Source organism: Chiloscyllium plagiosum, unplaced genomic scaffold (genome assembly GCF_037043375.1).
Source record: "Chiloscyllium plagiosum isolate Xiang-an unplaced genomic scaffold, Cpla_swu_hap1 HiC_scaffold_4, whole genome shotgun sequence".
In the NCBI taxonomy this organism is placed as follows: domain Eukaryota; kingdom Metazoa; phylum Chordata; class Chondrichthyes; order Orectolobiformes; family Hemiscylliidae; genus Chiloscyllium; species Chiloscyllium plagiosum.
In genome coordinates, this window is record NW_028270142.1 from 13,520,963 (window position 1) to 13,538,936 (window position 17,974).

Below are 17,974 nucleotides of genomic sequence, written 5' to 3' on the forward strand. Positions count from 1 at the left end.
CCAAATACATGTGCATCCTGTCCCTCAGGATTCCCTCCAACAACTTGCCCACCACCGACGTCAGGCTCACCGGTCTATAGTTCCTTGGTTTGTCCTTACCACCCTTCTTAAACAGTGGCACCATGTTAACCAACCTCCAGTCTTCTGGCATCTCACTGTGACTATCAATGATACAGATATCTCAGCAAGGGGCTCAGCAATCATTTCCCTAGCTTCCCACTGAGGTCTAAGGTATACTTGATCAGGTCCTGGAGATTTATCCACTTGCATGTGTTTCAAGACATCTAGCACTTAAATGCCCAGATTCATAAATAAAATAAGGTTTAACATAAAAATATAAAAGAAATGCAGTATCAATGAAAATGCTGGATATAATTTTTTTTTTAAATCTGCAAATGCACTGGAGCAGTTCATCAAGGATTTTTAGTTAGCAACTTCCAATGCCATAGCCACTAACGTATCAAAACCATGAGGGTAGCAAATATACGGGAATGCTGCCTGCAAGTTCCTTTCCTAGCCACTCACCTTCCTGACTTGAAAATACATACTGTTTCTTCAGTGTTGTTGGTCAAAATCCTGGAACTCTATTTATAATGGCATTGTAGGTCTGTCTATAGCAAATGAAGTTCCTCAGTTCAAAAAGATAACTCGTCAATGCCAGAGGAAGTGGTGGAGGCTAGTACAATCGGAACTTTAAAAGGCATCTGGATTGGTATATGAATAGGAAGGGTTTGGAGGGATATGGGCTGGATGCTGGCAGGTGGGACTAGGTTGGGTTGGGATATCTGGTCGGCATGGACAAGTTGGACCGAAGGGTCTGTTTCTGTGCTGTACATCTCTATGACTCTATTGCAGTTTTAGTTTGACCGGACTCCATCTACTGGAGAAGATCATTAATGTAAACATCAAATGAAGTAGAAAGACTAGTTGTACCACTCAATGTCTGCCACTAGATGGAACCCAGGACTTCAGTCCGAGTGCAGAATTGAAGCCAGCAGCCAGAAGGGAAGCAGCTGAAGTTCCTCATCATAGAGTTATACAGCACAGAAACAGATCCTTTCGTCTAACTTTAAGAGCAGCTAGGCACGGGCAATAAAATGCTGGCCTGCCAGCAACACCCACATCCCACAAATGAAATAAAAACTCGTCCATGCCGATCAGATATCCGAAACTGATCTACTCTCATTTGCTCACTTTTCACCCATATCCCTAGAAATCCTTCCTATTGGTATACCTATCCAGATGCCTTTTAAATCTTGTAATTCTACCAGCCTCCAGCACCTCCTCTTGCCACTCATTCTATACATGCAGCACCCTCTGTGTGAAAATGTTGCCCATCAAGTCCCTTTTAAATCTTTCCCCTCACACATTAAACCAACACCCTCTAGTTTTAGACTACCCTACCCTGGGAAAAAGACCTATTCACCCTATCCATGCCCCTCGTGATTTCATAAGGTCACCCTTCAGCCTCCAATGCTCCAGGGTTAAAAGCCCCAGCCTATTCAACCTCTGCCTATAGCTCAAACTCTCCAATCCCAGCAACATTTCAGTAAATCTTGTAAGTCTTAGTCTTCAAAAAGTCCTTAAAGTCTGAGAATTAGAGGAGCAGGTGAGCAGGCAATTTTCAGGGAAGTGTAAAAGTAATAGCGTCATGACAATTGTGAATTTCAACTCCAATTAACTGTGATGGTCATAATGTAAAAGTTTAGAGGTTTAACTGAGATAGATTTAACTCTTAGATTCATGGTGGTGTGGAAAAGGACAAGGAAGGGCCTACAATCAAAGTTCTAAGCTAGTAGAGGCAACAGAAATCTGGGATTTTAAAGATAAGATCACAGAGGGGAACAGGAGCTAAGGGCTGAAGAGGAGCTAAACAGCCACAATCTTGACATCTATCTTGCACTGTTTAAAAAATGCCTGTGTATGATTTGTCCACAAAAAGCAAGACAAATCCAAACCAACTAATTACTGCCCCATAATCTACTGTCATTCATTAGCAAAGTGATGGAAAGGTTCGTTGTCAGTGCAATCAAATGGCACTTGTTTGGAAATAACCTGCTCACTGATGCTCAGTTTTAGTTCTGCCAGGACTATTCAATTCTTGAAATCATTACAGGCCTTAGTCTAACCATTACAGAAAAGCTAAACCCCAGAGGTGAGAAGAAACTGACTGCCCTTGACACTGAGTCAGCATTTGACACAGTGTGATATCAAAGAACCTTAGCAAAACTGAATAAATGGGAATCTATGAGAAAACTCACCATTGATTAGAGTCATACCTAGTACAACGGAAGATTGTTGTGACTGGTGGAGGTCAATTATCTCCATTCCAGATCAATACCATAGGAGCTCCTCAGGATGGTGTCCTAGGACCAATCATCTTCAGCTACTTTATCAACAACATTCCTTTTATTGTAAGATCAAAAGTGGCAATGCATAATATTCAGCACCATTCATGACTCCTTGGACAATGAAGCAGATCATGTTCACGTACAGCAAGACCCAGACAATATCGAGATTTGGACTAATAAGTGGCAAGTAACATTCATGCCACACATTTCAAAGCAATGACCATCCCAAACAATGGAGAGTCTAACTATTTAACGAAATCGTTATATAAATATTGTGACCACAAGAGCAAGCCAGATACTGGGACTCCTATGGAAAGTACCTCACCTCTTGACTCCCCAATGTGTGTCCACTGGCACAAGTCAGATGTGTGATGGAATACCCTGGAATTCTGATAAAGAATTTCGGCCCGAAAACTTGACTTTCCTGCTGTCTGACCTGCTGTGCTTTCCCAGGTCCACACCTATTGACTCTGACTTCCAGCATCTGCAGTCCTTACTATCTCCAAGTCAATGGGATACTCTCCACTTGTCTGGATGGGTTCAGCTCCAAAAGCACTTAAAAAGCTTTTAGGACAAAGCAGCCTGTTTGATTAACATACTGCCCACCACTTTCCTCATTCACTCCATTCGCCACCAATGTACAATGGCAGCAATGTTGCTCACCAAGGCTCCTCCCACAGACTCTTCCCCATATGCAACCTTTATCTTCTAGAAGGATAATGGCTACAGATACATGGGAAAACCACAACCTCCAAGCTCCCCTCCAAACCAGTCACTCCCCGACTTAAAACAAATTACTGTTCCTTTACCGCTGCTGAGTCAAAATCCTCAAAGTCTCTACCTAATAGCATACAGAATGCAGGAAAATTAAGGAGAGACAGTAAATGTCTACAACCAATAAATGAATAACAAAAAAAAGGGAAACAAGAGGAACTAAAGGCTAGAGAGAACAGGATATAAAGCAAGGTTGGGGCAAGGTCTGGAACCAGATAGGAGCCAGGCTGGTAAACATGCTGATAGCAGGGCAAGAGGCATGCCAAGAGACAGGGTGGGAGTGAAGTTAGGAGTGAGAGGAGCAACTCAAGTCCCTGGTGGTGGAAAGAGACATTGAAAGTAAGAATAGACTTTGGGAATGGGAGCCAGGCAGAAGGCAGACTTCAGGTTTGAGGATTGGTTTCTCTCAGAATCTAGAAAACCTCATCTGGAAATTACCTAGACCTTGGTGACAGGGCACAATTGCAAAATTTGCAGGTGATAAGAAACCTATAATGGAAGCATTATAAAACTATCTATGAGGAGAATAGTATAGAAATTCAAAAGTACATTGACAAGTTGTTGGAGTGGGCAGATAGAGGCCAGATGAAATTCAATGTGATTCACTTTGGAAAGAAAAACAAGGAGTGACAATATGAAATAATGGGTTCAGTTTGTAAAGGGAAGCAGAAGCACAAGGACCTGGTTATGCGTACGGTTGAGAGGGCAGTCAATAAATCATACAGTATCGCAGGATTTATTATTATGTCTTAGAGTACAAGGACAAGGAGATTTTCTTGAGCTGGAGTGAATTAATTAGTGCAGCTTCAGCTGAAGCATTGTATTCAGTTCTGAGTGTCGCATTTAGAAAGGATATGAAGACATTGGAGAGAACGCAAAAAAGATGCATGAGAATGGTTCCAGAGATAAGGAAGTTCAGTTAAGGAGATAGATTGGAGAAGTTAAGACTCTTTTCCTTGGAGAGGGGAGATCAGCTCGAGAATTCAAAATTCAAAGAGGTCTGGACAGACTAGAGAGAATCAGGAACTATTACTACTCACAAAGGGATTGCGAACAAGAGGGTACAGGTTTAAAGTAGTTAGCAAAACAGCTAAAAATGCTTGAAAAGAAAACTTTCTTGCAGTAAGCTGTTAAGGTCTGGGATGGAAGAAGGCTGAATTAGACTGTTATTTGCAAAGGAAAATGTACAGTTATGGGGAGAAAGCAGGAGAATGGCACTAAGTGAAATGCTTATTTGGAGAGCTGGAACAGACGGAAAGGGCCTTATAAGCTCCGTCTTGGTGTAATGATTCTGTGATTCGCTGGCTCAGGTTGGAATGGCTAGTCTGTCTGTTGAAGATGTCACTCATAGCATGTATGGTCAAAAATTGCAAATGCAATTATTCAAATTTGGTCAATGAACTTGATAGGTGGTGTTGTAATGGCTGAACCCATCCTCTTCAACAAGGACTTATCAGCTTTCAAAGGACACTGGAGTTCTCACTAAGAAAGAGATGGGAGCAGGCTACAATGACAATCAGCAATCATTATGCTTATATCCAACATCTTCCAGTATCAAATGTTCTTAGGTTCATCTTGAGTTCTTCAGCAAATGATTAAGTGATCATTAAAGATTTAAACACAATAATTACAGCAGACATTATAAGTATAGCTGTAGCTATCAAAAAATCCTGAACTCATTTGAAATGATGAGTTTACGTAATGATTATCTGTATTCAAAATAAAACACTGCACTAATGGATAAACAGTATCTTAATTGTGAGTATACTTATTACTGGAAGAGAGCATTGCAGGCCTGCGAGAGTAGTAGCGGAGATTAAAGCAAAATACTTCACTTGCTGAAAATCTAAAATAGAAACTCAGTAGGTCTGCCAGCAAGTGTGGAGAGGAACAGAGTTAATGTTTTGAAACATTCATTCTCGACTGCTGCTGCCATGCTTGCTGAGTTTCTCCAGCAATTTCTGTGTTATGGTAGTGGAGGTTATGTTTACAAAGCTTCACTTTTGGAGTACAGAATTACAAATTTACACCTTTCTTTCATGTAGTCAGGAAGACAGATTTTATATTATTTACAATTACATTGTTTCTCAATTGCTGTTGATGGCCAAACTGTCTCAAAGACTTAGTCCAGGGTGTCCACGGACACCACAAAGATAAATATTTCAGTACAAAAAATATTGCAACAAACAAAAATCAGAAGCTATATTTTGATTCCTATTTCTTCAGTCCTCTGTGCTCTTAATTCTTGATACAAACTTACACACCAATGAGTAATAGGGCTACTGACGTGCAGTGCGTAAATTGGTCTGTATCAATGTTACAATGTTTATATAATGCTTCATAGAATGAAATTCAAAATCCATCCTGAACGTAATCCACCTGAACTTTTTCAGTCTTCAATGTACACAGTAAAATCTCGAGAATTCCTGGACTTTTGCAGTTTGTTAAAGTAGTAAGTAGCCAAATGCTATCTGTTTTGCATAACACCAAGAAAATTTACTTTGCTCAAAAAGATGTAGCAGCTTATCCAAGCATCTCAGAACTATAGAATCAAAGAATTGTTATTATTCAGAATGAGGTCATTTGGTCCATTGTGTCTGCATCAATTAGGAACAGCCTCTCATTCCACTATTCAATGAAATTGTGGCTGAACTGCGGTGTAACTCTATATAGTGTACCTGCTTTTGGCTCATATCTTTGCTAAACAAAACTTCATCCATTTCAGATTTAAAATTAACAACTGATCTAGCATCCACTGTCATTTGTGGAAGAGAGTTGCAACATCTACCTTTGTGTGTAGAAGTGCTTGCTAACATCTCCCCTGAACAGGCTAGCCCTAATTTTCAGACTATGCCCTCTGGTTCTAGAATCTCCAACCAGTAGAAATAGTTTATCTTTATCTACCCTATCTTTCCTCTTTATATCTTGAAGACTTCAATCCTATCACCCCTCAACCTGCTATATTTTAAAGAAAAAGTCCTAATCTGTATAAACTCTCCTCATAACTTAACCCTAGAAGTACAGGAATCATTCGTGTAAATCTACGTTGTACTCCTTCCAATGCCAATTAATCTTCCTAAGGTGCATTGCCCAGATCTGCTTACAGAACTCCAGAGCAACTGAGGCCCTAACTCAGATCCTTGTGACTCACCACTGGTTATATCCTGCCAATGTCAGTGATCAGAGGTTCTCTGAGCATTTGGACTTAGTGACAAACCTCTGCCTTTACCCATAACCTTGTGCATTGTTTCTATTTAATCCAGTGCCCTCTCAACTTTCTCAATTGAACCACATTGCTTGGCAAGGCATTACAAATCCAAACCACTCGCTTTGTAAAAATATATTTCCTCACCTCACACTTCTTTTGTAAAACACTTTAAAACTGTGGATCCAGTAATCCCAACTACTCTACCAAAGATCCTTCTGTCAAATTTCCCCTCAGCCTTCTTCTCCCCAAGGTAAACAGTCCCAACTATCCTTGCAACTAACTTTTCTCATCCATGGAAACATTCTCACAAGCCTGTTTTGCACTTTCTGTTACATTCCTAAAGTGTAGCATCCTGCTCTACATATAATACTCCATCTAATGAGCTTGGAACTTATTAACATATAATAAGATCTTGTAATACAATCTTTGGAAACAGATATTGGTCTTTGAAGGACAAAATGTACAAAAATGGTGTCAGTAGATGTGAGGTTAATTTATCAAATAATTGTCATCTGGCTAGTTAATATGTTTGATTTCTTATCACGTATCTCAAAATATAATCCACCTACCCAGGCTGCTGCACAAGCTTAAATAGTTCATTCATTGTGGCAATAAATGTCCAATAATGCACAGGTGGGGGAATAGGGGGTCAGCTGGGCTATTATTTCATTCAACCTGATAGAATAGGGAGGTGCTGAAGGTTACCTTAATGATTCACTTTATCTCGACTGATCCTGGAATGCATAGTAGAATTTACAGGTTGCAAGTGTCACGGGAAAACAACAGTGACATCGTGTGAATTTACTTATAAGGAAAGCTTACAGATAATGTTTGGAGTTAACACAGATTGATGGCATTTGAATCAAGTTATGAATTACAGCCTATGAACCAAACCCGATGGTCAAAGGGAAATGACAACATCGTAATGATAGGTATAAAATTTTCAATCATGTGACAGCACATAAAAAATGTGAATACGATTATAGAACTGAGAAAATAAAAACTAGAAAATACCATAATGGACACAGAAAGGTGAAAACCATATGACAAGAAGAGCCAATATATTTAAACAGACAGAGATATTGTGAAAATGCTATGCTGTCAGCTACATTAGAGTTGTTTTGCAGCATTTACATGTAACTGTCAAGAACTCTTAAATCCTCTTTAAATACCAAGACAGAAATAAAGGAACTAACTTGACATGGGTTTTCAGTCAATCTAGAAACTGCAACATTTCATAAAATACTTGTTCAAAAACATATTTTTGAACCTAAAAAAAACTTTAATCAGATGTTTCGAATTGCCTTGTGTTGTTACTTCTTTTTTCCCAAAAGAGTTTTTTAAAAAAAATGAGACCCAAGTCATAAAAGTTGTAAATATTTAAAAAGATAAACTACTCTGGAGCACTACATTACACACTCAGATGCAAACCTGAAAGAAAAAATTGTTTTCCTTCTGAGGTTAAGCAGCGCAATTCAGGCAAAATATTTATTATTGATCTTGAAGGAAACTTATTGTAAAAATGTCTAAATCATGTATGAGTTTCAACATATTTATTCTTGTGAGAGATTCATAAAAATCTGAATTAAAAACAAATAAGCATGTTAATTAACAATTAATTTACTAATGAATAATAAGCTTGCAAGACTAACCTTTGATTGTACATGCCCTTGAAGTTATAGTTGGCTCTGTAGTTGGGCACTGGCTTTGGCTCCAATGGCCTATAGATAGCAGGTTCTCCTCGCTTCATCGCAAGACCATTCAGCTCTACAGTTGGTGTTATACTACCTGAAACCCCAAAAAAAACTTGCAATAACCTCAAAAAACATGACTAAACAAGTGAACCTTTTTATTCACAGTCTTGATAAAATCAACAATTTCTGTTGACATATATATGTCTATTTTTTTTGTTTAATATTCACTCTGGGATAAATACTAGTTATTTAATAATTCATCAGTATTACTGATGGATATAAAAAGGTTAGTCAAATTGATGTTCTTTTTCTCATACAGCTATATTTATCTTGATCAATCTTTGTGGTTTATGACTATATGACATACTGATGGGGGAATGATATCATGTTGTTCATTTTATCTCTCCACCCTGGAGGCTCCCTATCTCCATTCCTGACGAAGGGCTTTTGCCCGAAACGTCGATTTTCCTGCTCCTCAGATGCTGCCTGACCTGCTGTGCTTTTCCAGCACCACTCTAAGTTAGACTTTGGTTTCTAGCATCTGCAGTACTCACTTTTGCCTCATGTTGTTCCCGTCTACAAACTTCACGGTGCAAATGTTCAACATGTCAGGGATCAAAGTAAGGATTATTCCAATACTGGCTGGAGTGAAGTATGACCTTACTCTGTGCAATTCTAGTCAAAAAAGAACTTGCAGAGGCAGAGAAACCTCCTTCCATCTGCAAATAGCCCCCATTTTTCAATAGTCAGATTAGCACCTCTGTAGTGTAGATGAGAATTGTGCATTGGGATCCTGCAGAATCACTGAAATAGCAGACTACAAGTGAACTGACAGGAAATTGGAGATTGCACTGGGCATTTCCTCTATCCATGGAACCCTCCAAAGTTATGTAAATCAGAAATTTGGAGCGCTCTGCTGCAGCTGAGTAAATAGTTAGTTAAGTAGGCAATTAAAATGTAGACTAATGCCTGAGTAACTACTAAACAGACCCTCCAATTTACCACACCCTCAAAATCCTAACCGAACCCAGAACCTGACCCCAAGACACCATCATCTTTGCATGGGACCCGACACTCACCTCTCTTCCTGCGACCTGAAAGCCCCCTGCCACTGGACTGGACAGCATTCCCTCTGCCTATAACCCACCACACTCTCTCCCCTGGAAAACAACTGGTCCCAACAGCACAGCTCTCTCCCATGCTGATACCACCTATCTCCTCGACTACCAGTCCCATCAACACCTCCCACCCCAACTTAATAACCAGCAAAGGTGCCCTTTGAACTTCTTGTTGGAGGGGACAGTAGAGGATTGGGAAAGATGCATTTAAAAGATATGCTTCATAGTGAGAATAAGGAATTAGAGATTACTTGTTCAACAGTAGTTCACTATTCAATTGGCAAAGCTTCAGAATAGACGACAAAATTATTCAGGCTTAACATAGGCTCATATTATCCCACAAATTTCAACAGTCAATCAGTTATGCCTGTATGTATCAAGCTTGAATAATGAGACTATAGGGTACTATTGAAGATTAACTACCATGTTTCCTACATTACTACAGCAACTACACTTCAAAAGTACTTTCATATGTCCTATGGTCACGAAAAGCAAGTTTCTTAGTTTGCTGTATCTGCATTGTTAATTTGAATTGAAAGGCTTAAAAACAATAATGGAAATAGGACAACTGAGGATCTTGTATACAAATCTAAATGCTTTCTCAAGGAGCAACACAAGGCCTACTGCTGTAATACTGTCATAATTCAAACTTTCAAAATGATTTGCCATTAAGCTTCATTGAAATCCAAGGCTAACCAGGATTAATTTAAAGGGAAATTTAGAAAAACATATGAGAGAGAAAGGGATGGAAGGTTGTGCTGATAGGATGAGATAAAGAGGAGTGAAAGGAGGCTTATTTGGAGGACATGGAGTGAATGTTTCTATGCTATGCATTCTATATAATCCATGCAAAGGAAAAAAACAACAAAATGTAATTAAAATATTCACATTCTATAAATGCTATATGTAAAGTATCTCAATTGTTACACCAGCACTTGGATAATATACAGGGGTCAGTTAGCTCAGTTGGCTGGATGGCTGGTTTGCAATGAAAAGTGACACCAACAACGGGGGTTCAATTCCCATATCAGCTGAGGTTACCGTGAAGGTTCTGCCTTCTCAAACTCACCTGAGGCATGATGAATTCCAGGTTAAACTCACAACCAGGCCTCTCTTTCTAATGGAAGAGCAGCCCTATGGCTGCCTCTAAGACTATGGCTATTTTAATTAATTTGATACAAATATGAAACTCAAATAATTAGTGTAAAATGTTCCAGTACCTGGATTATTATTCATGATAGCTTTTGGTGGCCGTGGGCATGGTTTTGGGAGATTAGTCTCACTCAGTGCTTTGGCTGCAGCAGCATGTTGAGCCTTTTTAATACTACTCCCTTCTGCTTCCCAGCTTTGATCTCCTAAGGTCAACTGTACAGTGAAGATCTGTATGAAAAGAAAATCAAAACCAATTATACCAGTTGAATGACATTTATGATGTTCTATAAATATCTCAGAGTCTATCAAAACTTAAAACAGCAACCTCCAGGGTATATACAAAATGCTTCCAAATTCTACATTTTTAACCAGCCATTCTAATAAAGCTAACTTTTATCAATTTCACAGAATTAATAATATAAAGAAGTAGAAGTCAGTTTCCAATATATTGTTATAGAACTTAGTTCTTATGCTTGATTACTCTTTGCATAAATAATTGGACACGGCTAAGCAACTGGCAGTACAGCTCTAATAGTTGAGTGATGGAAAGGGGGGATGCATTGATGTTGAGAGTAAAAAGAACAGATAGTTGGACCAGAGGAAATTTTATAGAAAGGGAGAATGAAGTCCATGATGGAATGCAAACATAAGGATGATAGTTCTAAACTTAAGACATTGCCAAAGCAGGTCAGTGAGAACAGGGGTGGTTCAAAAGTAGAAGTTGGAGCAAAGTAGATCACACACAGCAGATCTCTGGATAAGCTTCAAACCGTAATGATGAGGGTGTGAGACTGGCTTGGGCAGCCTGGAATAGCTAAGTCTGAACATTACAGCTTCACAAATGTGGGTTTCAACATTAAATGGGGGTAACATAGGTTCAGAGGGGCTATTTAGCTGAGAAATTAAGTTAGTAAATATCATACATCTTTACATACAATGTCCTTAAAGACATACTTGTCCCACTACTTTAATAAGAATATTGTACCATCAGCGCTAATTTGGTGGCACTCTCAACATCGAGCCTTCTGAAGACTGTCACAGCTTTTGTGACAAGGAGATCCATGACAGCCTTATTGTTGAAAGTAAAGTTGAGTCAAAGGGGGAAGGGGGAAGTCACTTGAGAATAAGCTACAGTAAATATTAACTGAAGCAGTGAGGATCCAGTGACTAACCTCAGCAAATGCAGCACACACCATTCAGGATCCAATCACAAAACAAGATTTTACTCTAAATATAAACCACACCAGTGAGAATCTATTCCCTAAATGATTAAGAATTTTGCAGATAAAATGAGAGCTGATCACATTGCGGCTGTACAGGACATTGGTTAGGCCACTTTTGGAATATTGCGAGCAATTCTGGTCTCCTTGCTGTCAGAAGGATGTTGTGAAACTTGAAAGGGTTCAGAAAAGATTTATAAGGATGTTGCCAGGGTTGGAGGATTTGAGCTATAGGGAGAGGCTGAACAGGCTGGGACTGTTTTCCCTGCAGTGTCGGAGCCTGAGGGATGACCTTATAGAGGTTTACAAAATTATGAGGGGCATGGATAGGATAAATAAACAAAGTCTTTTCACTGGGGTCAGGGAGTCCAGAACTAGAGGGCATAGGTTTAGGGTGAGAGGGGAAAGATATAAAAGGGTCCTAAGTGTCAACTTTTTCACACAGAGGATGGTACGTGTATGGAATGAGCTGCCAGAGGAAGTGGTGCAGGCTGGTACAATTGCAGCATTGAAAAGATATCTGAATGGGTATATGAATAGGAAGGGTTTAGAGGGATATGGGCCAAGTGCTGGCAAATGGGACTACATTAGGTTAGGATATCTGGTCAGCATGGACGAATTGGACCAAAGGGTCTGTTTCAGTGCTGTACATCTCTATGACTCTAAATGATAGTGACATGGAAATCAAGGAGATAGAAATGAATTAATCAAGTGGGCAGAAAAATGACAAGCTGGAAAAGATTTAGGTAATGTATTTGGGGAAGACAAACAAGACAAGGAATACACAATGAACTGGAGGACTCCAAGAAATATAAAAGAATAGGCTGCATGTTCACAGATTCTGGAGGATTACTGGACAAGTAGAAAATGCATGCAGGAAATTTTCCTTTATTGCCTGCTACCTAGAATATAAAATCAAATAACTTAAAACTTTAACCAGGGTGCAGCTAGAGTATTGGAGACAGTGAGGACTGCAGATGCTGGAAATCAAGAGTCAATAAGTGTGGTACTGAGAAAGCACAGTAGGTCAGGCAGCATCCGTGGAGCAGGAGATTCAACATTTCGGGCATAAGCCCTTCATCAGGAAGGCGGGGGAGGGGGAAGGGGGCTGAGAGATAAATAGGAGGGGGGTCTGGGGCTAGGGGGAAGTTAGTTGGGAAGGCACTAGGTAGATGCAAGAGGGGTGATGGTGATACATAGGGTGGAACAGATAGATGGGAAGGATGGATAGATAGAGGGCAGTGCCGAGTTGGAGGGTTGGATTTAGGAATGAGGTGGGGGGAGAGGAGATGAGGAAACTGGTGAAGTTGCTGTTGATGATATGTGTTTGGCGATCCCAAGGCAGAAGATGAGGCATTCTTCCTCCAGGCGCAGGTGGCTAGGATTTGGCGGTGGAGGAGGCCGGATTTGCATATCCTTAGTGAAGTGGAAGGGGGAGTTGAAACAATCAGCCACAGGGTGGTGGGGTTGTTTGGTGCATGTGTCCCAAAGATGTTCTCTGAAATGTTCCGAGAGGTGTCTAATGTAGAGGAGACCACATCAAAAGTAACGGACACAGTAGATGGATGTGCAGGAAACTCTCTGCTGGATGTGGAAGGATCCTTTGGGCCTTGGATGGAGGTGAGGGTCTGGATTAACTGCATCTCATCCACATCTTGCGCCTCTGCCCTTGAACCTCACCCTTCTAATGGCAACAAAGATAGAACCCCCACCCCGGTCTTCACTTCCACCCAACCAATCTGCAGATACAGCGCATCATCCTTTGCCGTTGCGCCATTTACACTCAGACCCCACCACCAGGGATATATTTCTCACCCACCCCTATCAGCAGTCTGCAGAGACCATTCCCTCCACAATTCCCTTATTAGTTCCATACCCCCTTACAACCCACCTTCCACTCCCGGCATCTTCCCTTGCTGCCGCAAGAGATGTAAAACCTGTGCCCACACCTCCCCCTCACCTCCAAAGGACCCCACATCCGACAGAGATTTTCCTGAACGTCCAAACACCTCATCTACTGTGTCCATTGCTCTCGAAGTGGTCTCCTCTATACTGGAGAGACAAGATGCCAACTTGCAGAACATTTCAGAGAACATCTCTGGAACACACGCACCAAAGAATCCCACCACCCTGTGGCTGACCACTTTAACTCCCCTTCCCAGTCCACCAAGGACATGCAAGTCCTGGGCCTCCTCCACCGCCAAATCCTAGCCACCCGACACCTGGAGGAAGAACATCTCATCTTCCGCCTTGGGACCCTCCAACCATACAGCACCAACATCCATTTCACCAGCTTCCTCATCTCCCCTCTCCCCACCCCACCAGCAACTACCTATCACCTTCCCAGTTACTTTCCCCTCAGCTCCACCACTCCCACCCATTTATCTCTCAATCCTCCCTGCAACCACTCCCCCCCGCCCACATTCCTGATAAAGAGCTTATGCCCGAAACGTTGATTCTCCTGCTCCTCGGATGCTGCCTAACCTGCTGTGCTTTTCCAGTGCCACATTTTTTGACTGCAGCTACAGTACAATTCTGATGATATAGCATCTTCATGACATGAAGATACAATTTCACCAAAGACAGTACAGGGCAGATTTACTGTCAGAACTGAATTTTAGCAATTTAACAAGATTAGAGGGCTGGGATCTTCTTCAAACAAAGGAGGTTAAAGAGAGATTTAATTGAGCTATATAAAATTATACTGTGCCTAGACTAGACGTGTTCCTGTTAGCGATAAATTGATTTTGAGGAGAAAGATTTAAAACAGTTGGTAGAAGTATTAGAGCTGGAAATGTGTTGCTGGAAAAGCGCAGCAGGTCAGGCAGCATCTAGGGAACAGGAGAATCGACGTTTCGGGCTTTAGCCCTTCTTCAGGAATGAGGAAAGTTTGTCCAGCAGGCTAAGATAAAAGATAGGGAGGAGGGACTTGGGGGAGGGGCGTCGGAAATGTGATAGGTGGAAAGAGGTCAAGGTGAGGGTGATAGGTCAGACTGGGGTGGGGGCGGAGAGGTCGGGAAGAAGATTGCAGGTTAGGAAGGCGGTGCTGAATTTGATGGATTTGACTGAGACAGGCTGGGGGGAGGGGAAATGAGGAAACTGGTGAAATCCGAGTTCATCCCTTGTGGTTGGAGGGTTCCTAGCCGGAAGATGAGGCGTTCTTCCTCCAACCATCGTTTCGCTGTGGTCTGACGATGGAGGAGTCCAAAGACCTGCATATCCTTGGTGGAGTGGGAGGGGGAATTGAAATGTTGAGCTACAGGGTGGTTGGGTTGGTTGGTCCGGGTGTCCCAGAGGTGTTCTCTGAAACGCTCCGCAAGTAGGCGGCCTGTCTCCCCAATATAGAGGAGGCCACATCGGGTGCAGAGGATGCAATAGATGATATGTGTGGAGGTACAGGTGAATCTGTGGCGGATATGGAAGTTTCCTTTGGGGCCTTGGAGGGAGGTGAGGGGGGAGGTGTGGGCACAAGTCTTGCACCTCCTGCGGTTGCAGGGGAAGATGCCGGGAGTGGAGGTTGGGTTGGTGGGGGGTGTGGATCTGACGAGGGAGTCACGGAGGGAGTGGTCTTTACGAAATGCTGATAGGGGAGGGGAGGGAAATATATCCTTGGTGGTGGGGTCCGTTTGGAGGTAGCGGAAATGACGGCGGATGATGCGCTGTACATGGAGATTGGTGGGGTGGTAGGTGAGGACCAGTGGGGTTCTGTCCTGGTGGCGGTTGGAGGGGCGGGGTTCAAGGGCGGAGGATCGGGAAGTGGAAGAGATGCGGTGGAGGGCATCGTCGACCACGTCGGGGGGGAAATTGCAGTCCTTGAAGAAGGAGGCCATCTGGGTTGTGCGTTTTTGGAACTGGTCCTCCTGGGAGCAGATGCGGCGGAGTCGAAGGAATTGGGAGAATGGGATGGCGTTTTTACAGGGGGCAGGATGGGAGGAGGTGTAGTCCAGGTAGCTGTGGGAGTCGGTCGGTTTGTAGTAGATGTCCGTGTTGATTCGGTCGCCTGAGATAGAAATAGAAAGGTCGAGGAAGGGGAGGGAGGAATCTGAGACTGTCCAGGTGAATTTGAGGTCGGGGTGGAAGGTGTTGGTGAAGTGGATGAACTGTTCAACCTCCTCGTGGGAGAAGTATTAGAGAGAAATTTGGGAGACTTTTTCATTCAGGGGATGATGTGGTTGAGAGCTCAGTAGCTGAAAGGCTGTCAGAGGCAGGAATCCAGATCACATTTTAAATAAAATTTGGATATACACTTGAAGCCAGTAATCTGTAGTACAATAGAACAATAACTGAGAAGTGGGATTAGGTTGGATGACTCTTTTAAAGCCAGATAAATAATGATGGATTAAATGTATTTTTTCCTGTGCTATAAATCTTTTATGTTTTTAAATTGCACAGCATTCCAGTACCAATCACTAAACCATAGTTTACACTAAATATAATCCACACCGTTAAGACTCCAATAATTAAACAATAGCGACTATAAACCACAGAACAGCGAGAAAGGAATACAGTGTCTGTTTATAAAAGACTACAGAAGTGTATGAAGCAGTGTCACTGAAAATTAATAGGGTGATGGAGGTGGTACACTGTCTGTGAAAGGGTAGTGAGTTGGATGAAATAAGAGGTAGGCAAGACCATCCCAGCCACCAGAAGTCAGAGGAGAATGCACCCTGCTGATAGCAATGTTGTATGTAGGATTAATTGTCTTTAGTCAGAACATCCATCCCCTCACCTAGGGAAAATGCCCTCTTTGGAGAGCTACCAGTCAATATAACTGGTGGCAGCTCTCTAGTCCCAGCATTGACATGAGGAACGATAATCACTGCTTGGTCTACACATTTTTCCATGAGCCTAAGTGCTGGGTGTCCACCAGTAGAGGTGACTACTGAGAGTGGAGGCCAGGCCTAAGCTGGGTGGGAGGTGGTGGGGTCTTGTTTGAAAGTTTGGATGTAAACAGAGTATGCAGAGGCAAGGGGAAGAACTTGGTGAGGTTGGGGCCCTGATTGGGAAAAGGGCTACTGATAGAAGTGCCCGCTCCACCACCGAAGAACCAAACAGACTTAGCTACCAGGCTTCACTCGCTCATTCCTAATCTCCTGCCACCAGTCACAAAATTGTGGCTGGGTAAGAAACAGTCCATATGTGGCCATTTGTTGGTCATGTAAAGATATCAACTGGGTTTGCCCAATTCTTGACAGGTTGGGGTGGATGAGTGGAGTACACAGCAGTAGGGTTTTATCAATAAATGCTGGACCAACCAATGATGCCCACATCTAGTGAATAAATAGGTCTTGTCAGTGGTGGGAAAGGAGGTGATAAAAAATCCCAGCATGGTCTAAAGTGCCTGGTTCTCCTTCACCATTCACTGTGCTGACAGGGTTCACCAGGGTAAAGGGTGGCCAGCCCTGAAAACCTGCCCCGTCCTCTAATTAGTTCAACTGTGCCATTAAATATCTCAGAGAGTAAGGAGTAACAGGTTCAGATTTTGGAGCACATCCACTGGTCACACATGGAGTTTGGGGCAAGCCAGGTGATCGAGGCCGATACACCATGAGGTAACAGACATGAGTAGTGAAGTTAGGGCATTTACTGTACCTTTAAGAGAGAGTAAATGCTGTTCTGAACTGAGAGCTAACAAGCGCCTGTGATGACTAGCTAACAATCTCAATGTGTATGGGAAAATTTGTAACATCTGGCTGTGAAATAGATACCTGAGTTGGTTGCTGCTTTGACAAAGACAGTAACGGGCAGATTTGCAGTCAGGACAGAATTTTAGCAACTTAAGAAGATTAGAAGATTCAAATTTAACCAATCAGTTTAAATTATGCCCCAGGATACTAAAAACCAATCAAGTTTGCATTTATTGTTTTGCCAACATCGGACCAATGAGACAATCCGATGTTGAGGATATAAAAACAGCGGGCAGTTTGAAAGTCAGACAGAGTAACTGCCACCAAGAGAGTAATTGACGTTGAGAGAGAGACCCAAAAGGTTGAAACATTGTCTATCAAAGGAACTTTTTTCATATGAAACATCTTCACAGTAAAAAGATGACCCAGGGAGATCTTCAGGTGGAAGAGGACAGACATCGAAGACGAAAGCCACTAAATGGTTTTGAAATTAAGTTGATGTAATTTTACTAAGTGTTTTCCATTGGAACAGTATATTGTTATAGAGTTGGAGGCAGATAATAAACAGTTAAGAGAAAGGGGGGCTTAGGTTTGTGAATAGTTGTTGTTTAATGTTCACTTTAAGAGTTAAAGAATAAATTGATTATTTTCTTTAAATAGTAGAATTTGGGAGTTCTCTATCACTCATATTTTAAAAGATTACAAGGTGAGCTGAGCTTTTCTGGGTGTTTGGTTTAATTAACAGAAGGGTTCACCACCATGTCATAACACATGGCTGCCCAACAAATTAACAAGGTGCTTAAAATGGATAATGGCCTGAAGGTAGGCCA

At 41.9% G+C, this 17,974-nt stretch overlaps 1 protein-coding gene across 5 annotated transcripts in view; it reads right to left on the bottom strand.

Moving 5' to 3' along the window:
• The window catches only part of stau2 (staufen double-stranded RNA binding protein 2), a 358,377-nt gene that overhangs the window by 302,397 nt on the left and 38,006 nt on the right, over nt 1-17,974 (bottom strand). For all 5 annotated transcript variants that reach the window (XR_015756903.1, XR_015756902.1, XM_087985971.1 and 2 more), the window contains exons 4-5: nt 10,366-10,525; nt 7,986-8,121 (exon numbers count right to left, since the gene is read on the bottom strand). Coding sequence is in view for 3 of the 5 variants with exons in the window: in XM_087985971.1 (XP_087842097.1) it covers nt 7,986-8,121; nt 10,366-10,525 (296 nt within the window). In the remaining 2 variants the exon portion in view is untranslated. The remainder of the gene's footprint in view (nt 1-7,985; nt 8,122-10,365; nt 10,526-17,974) is intronic.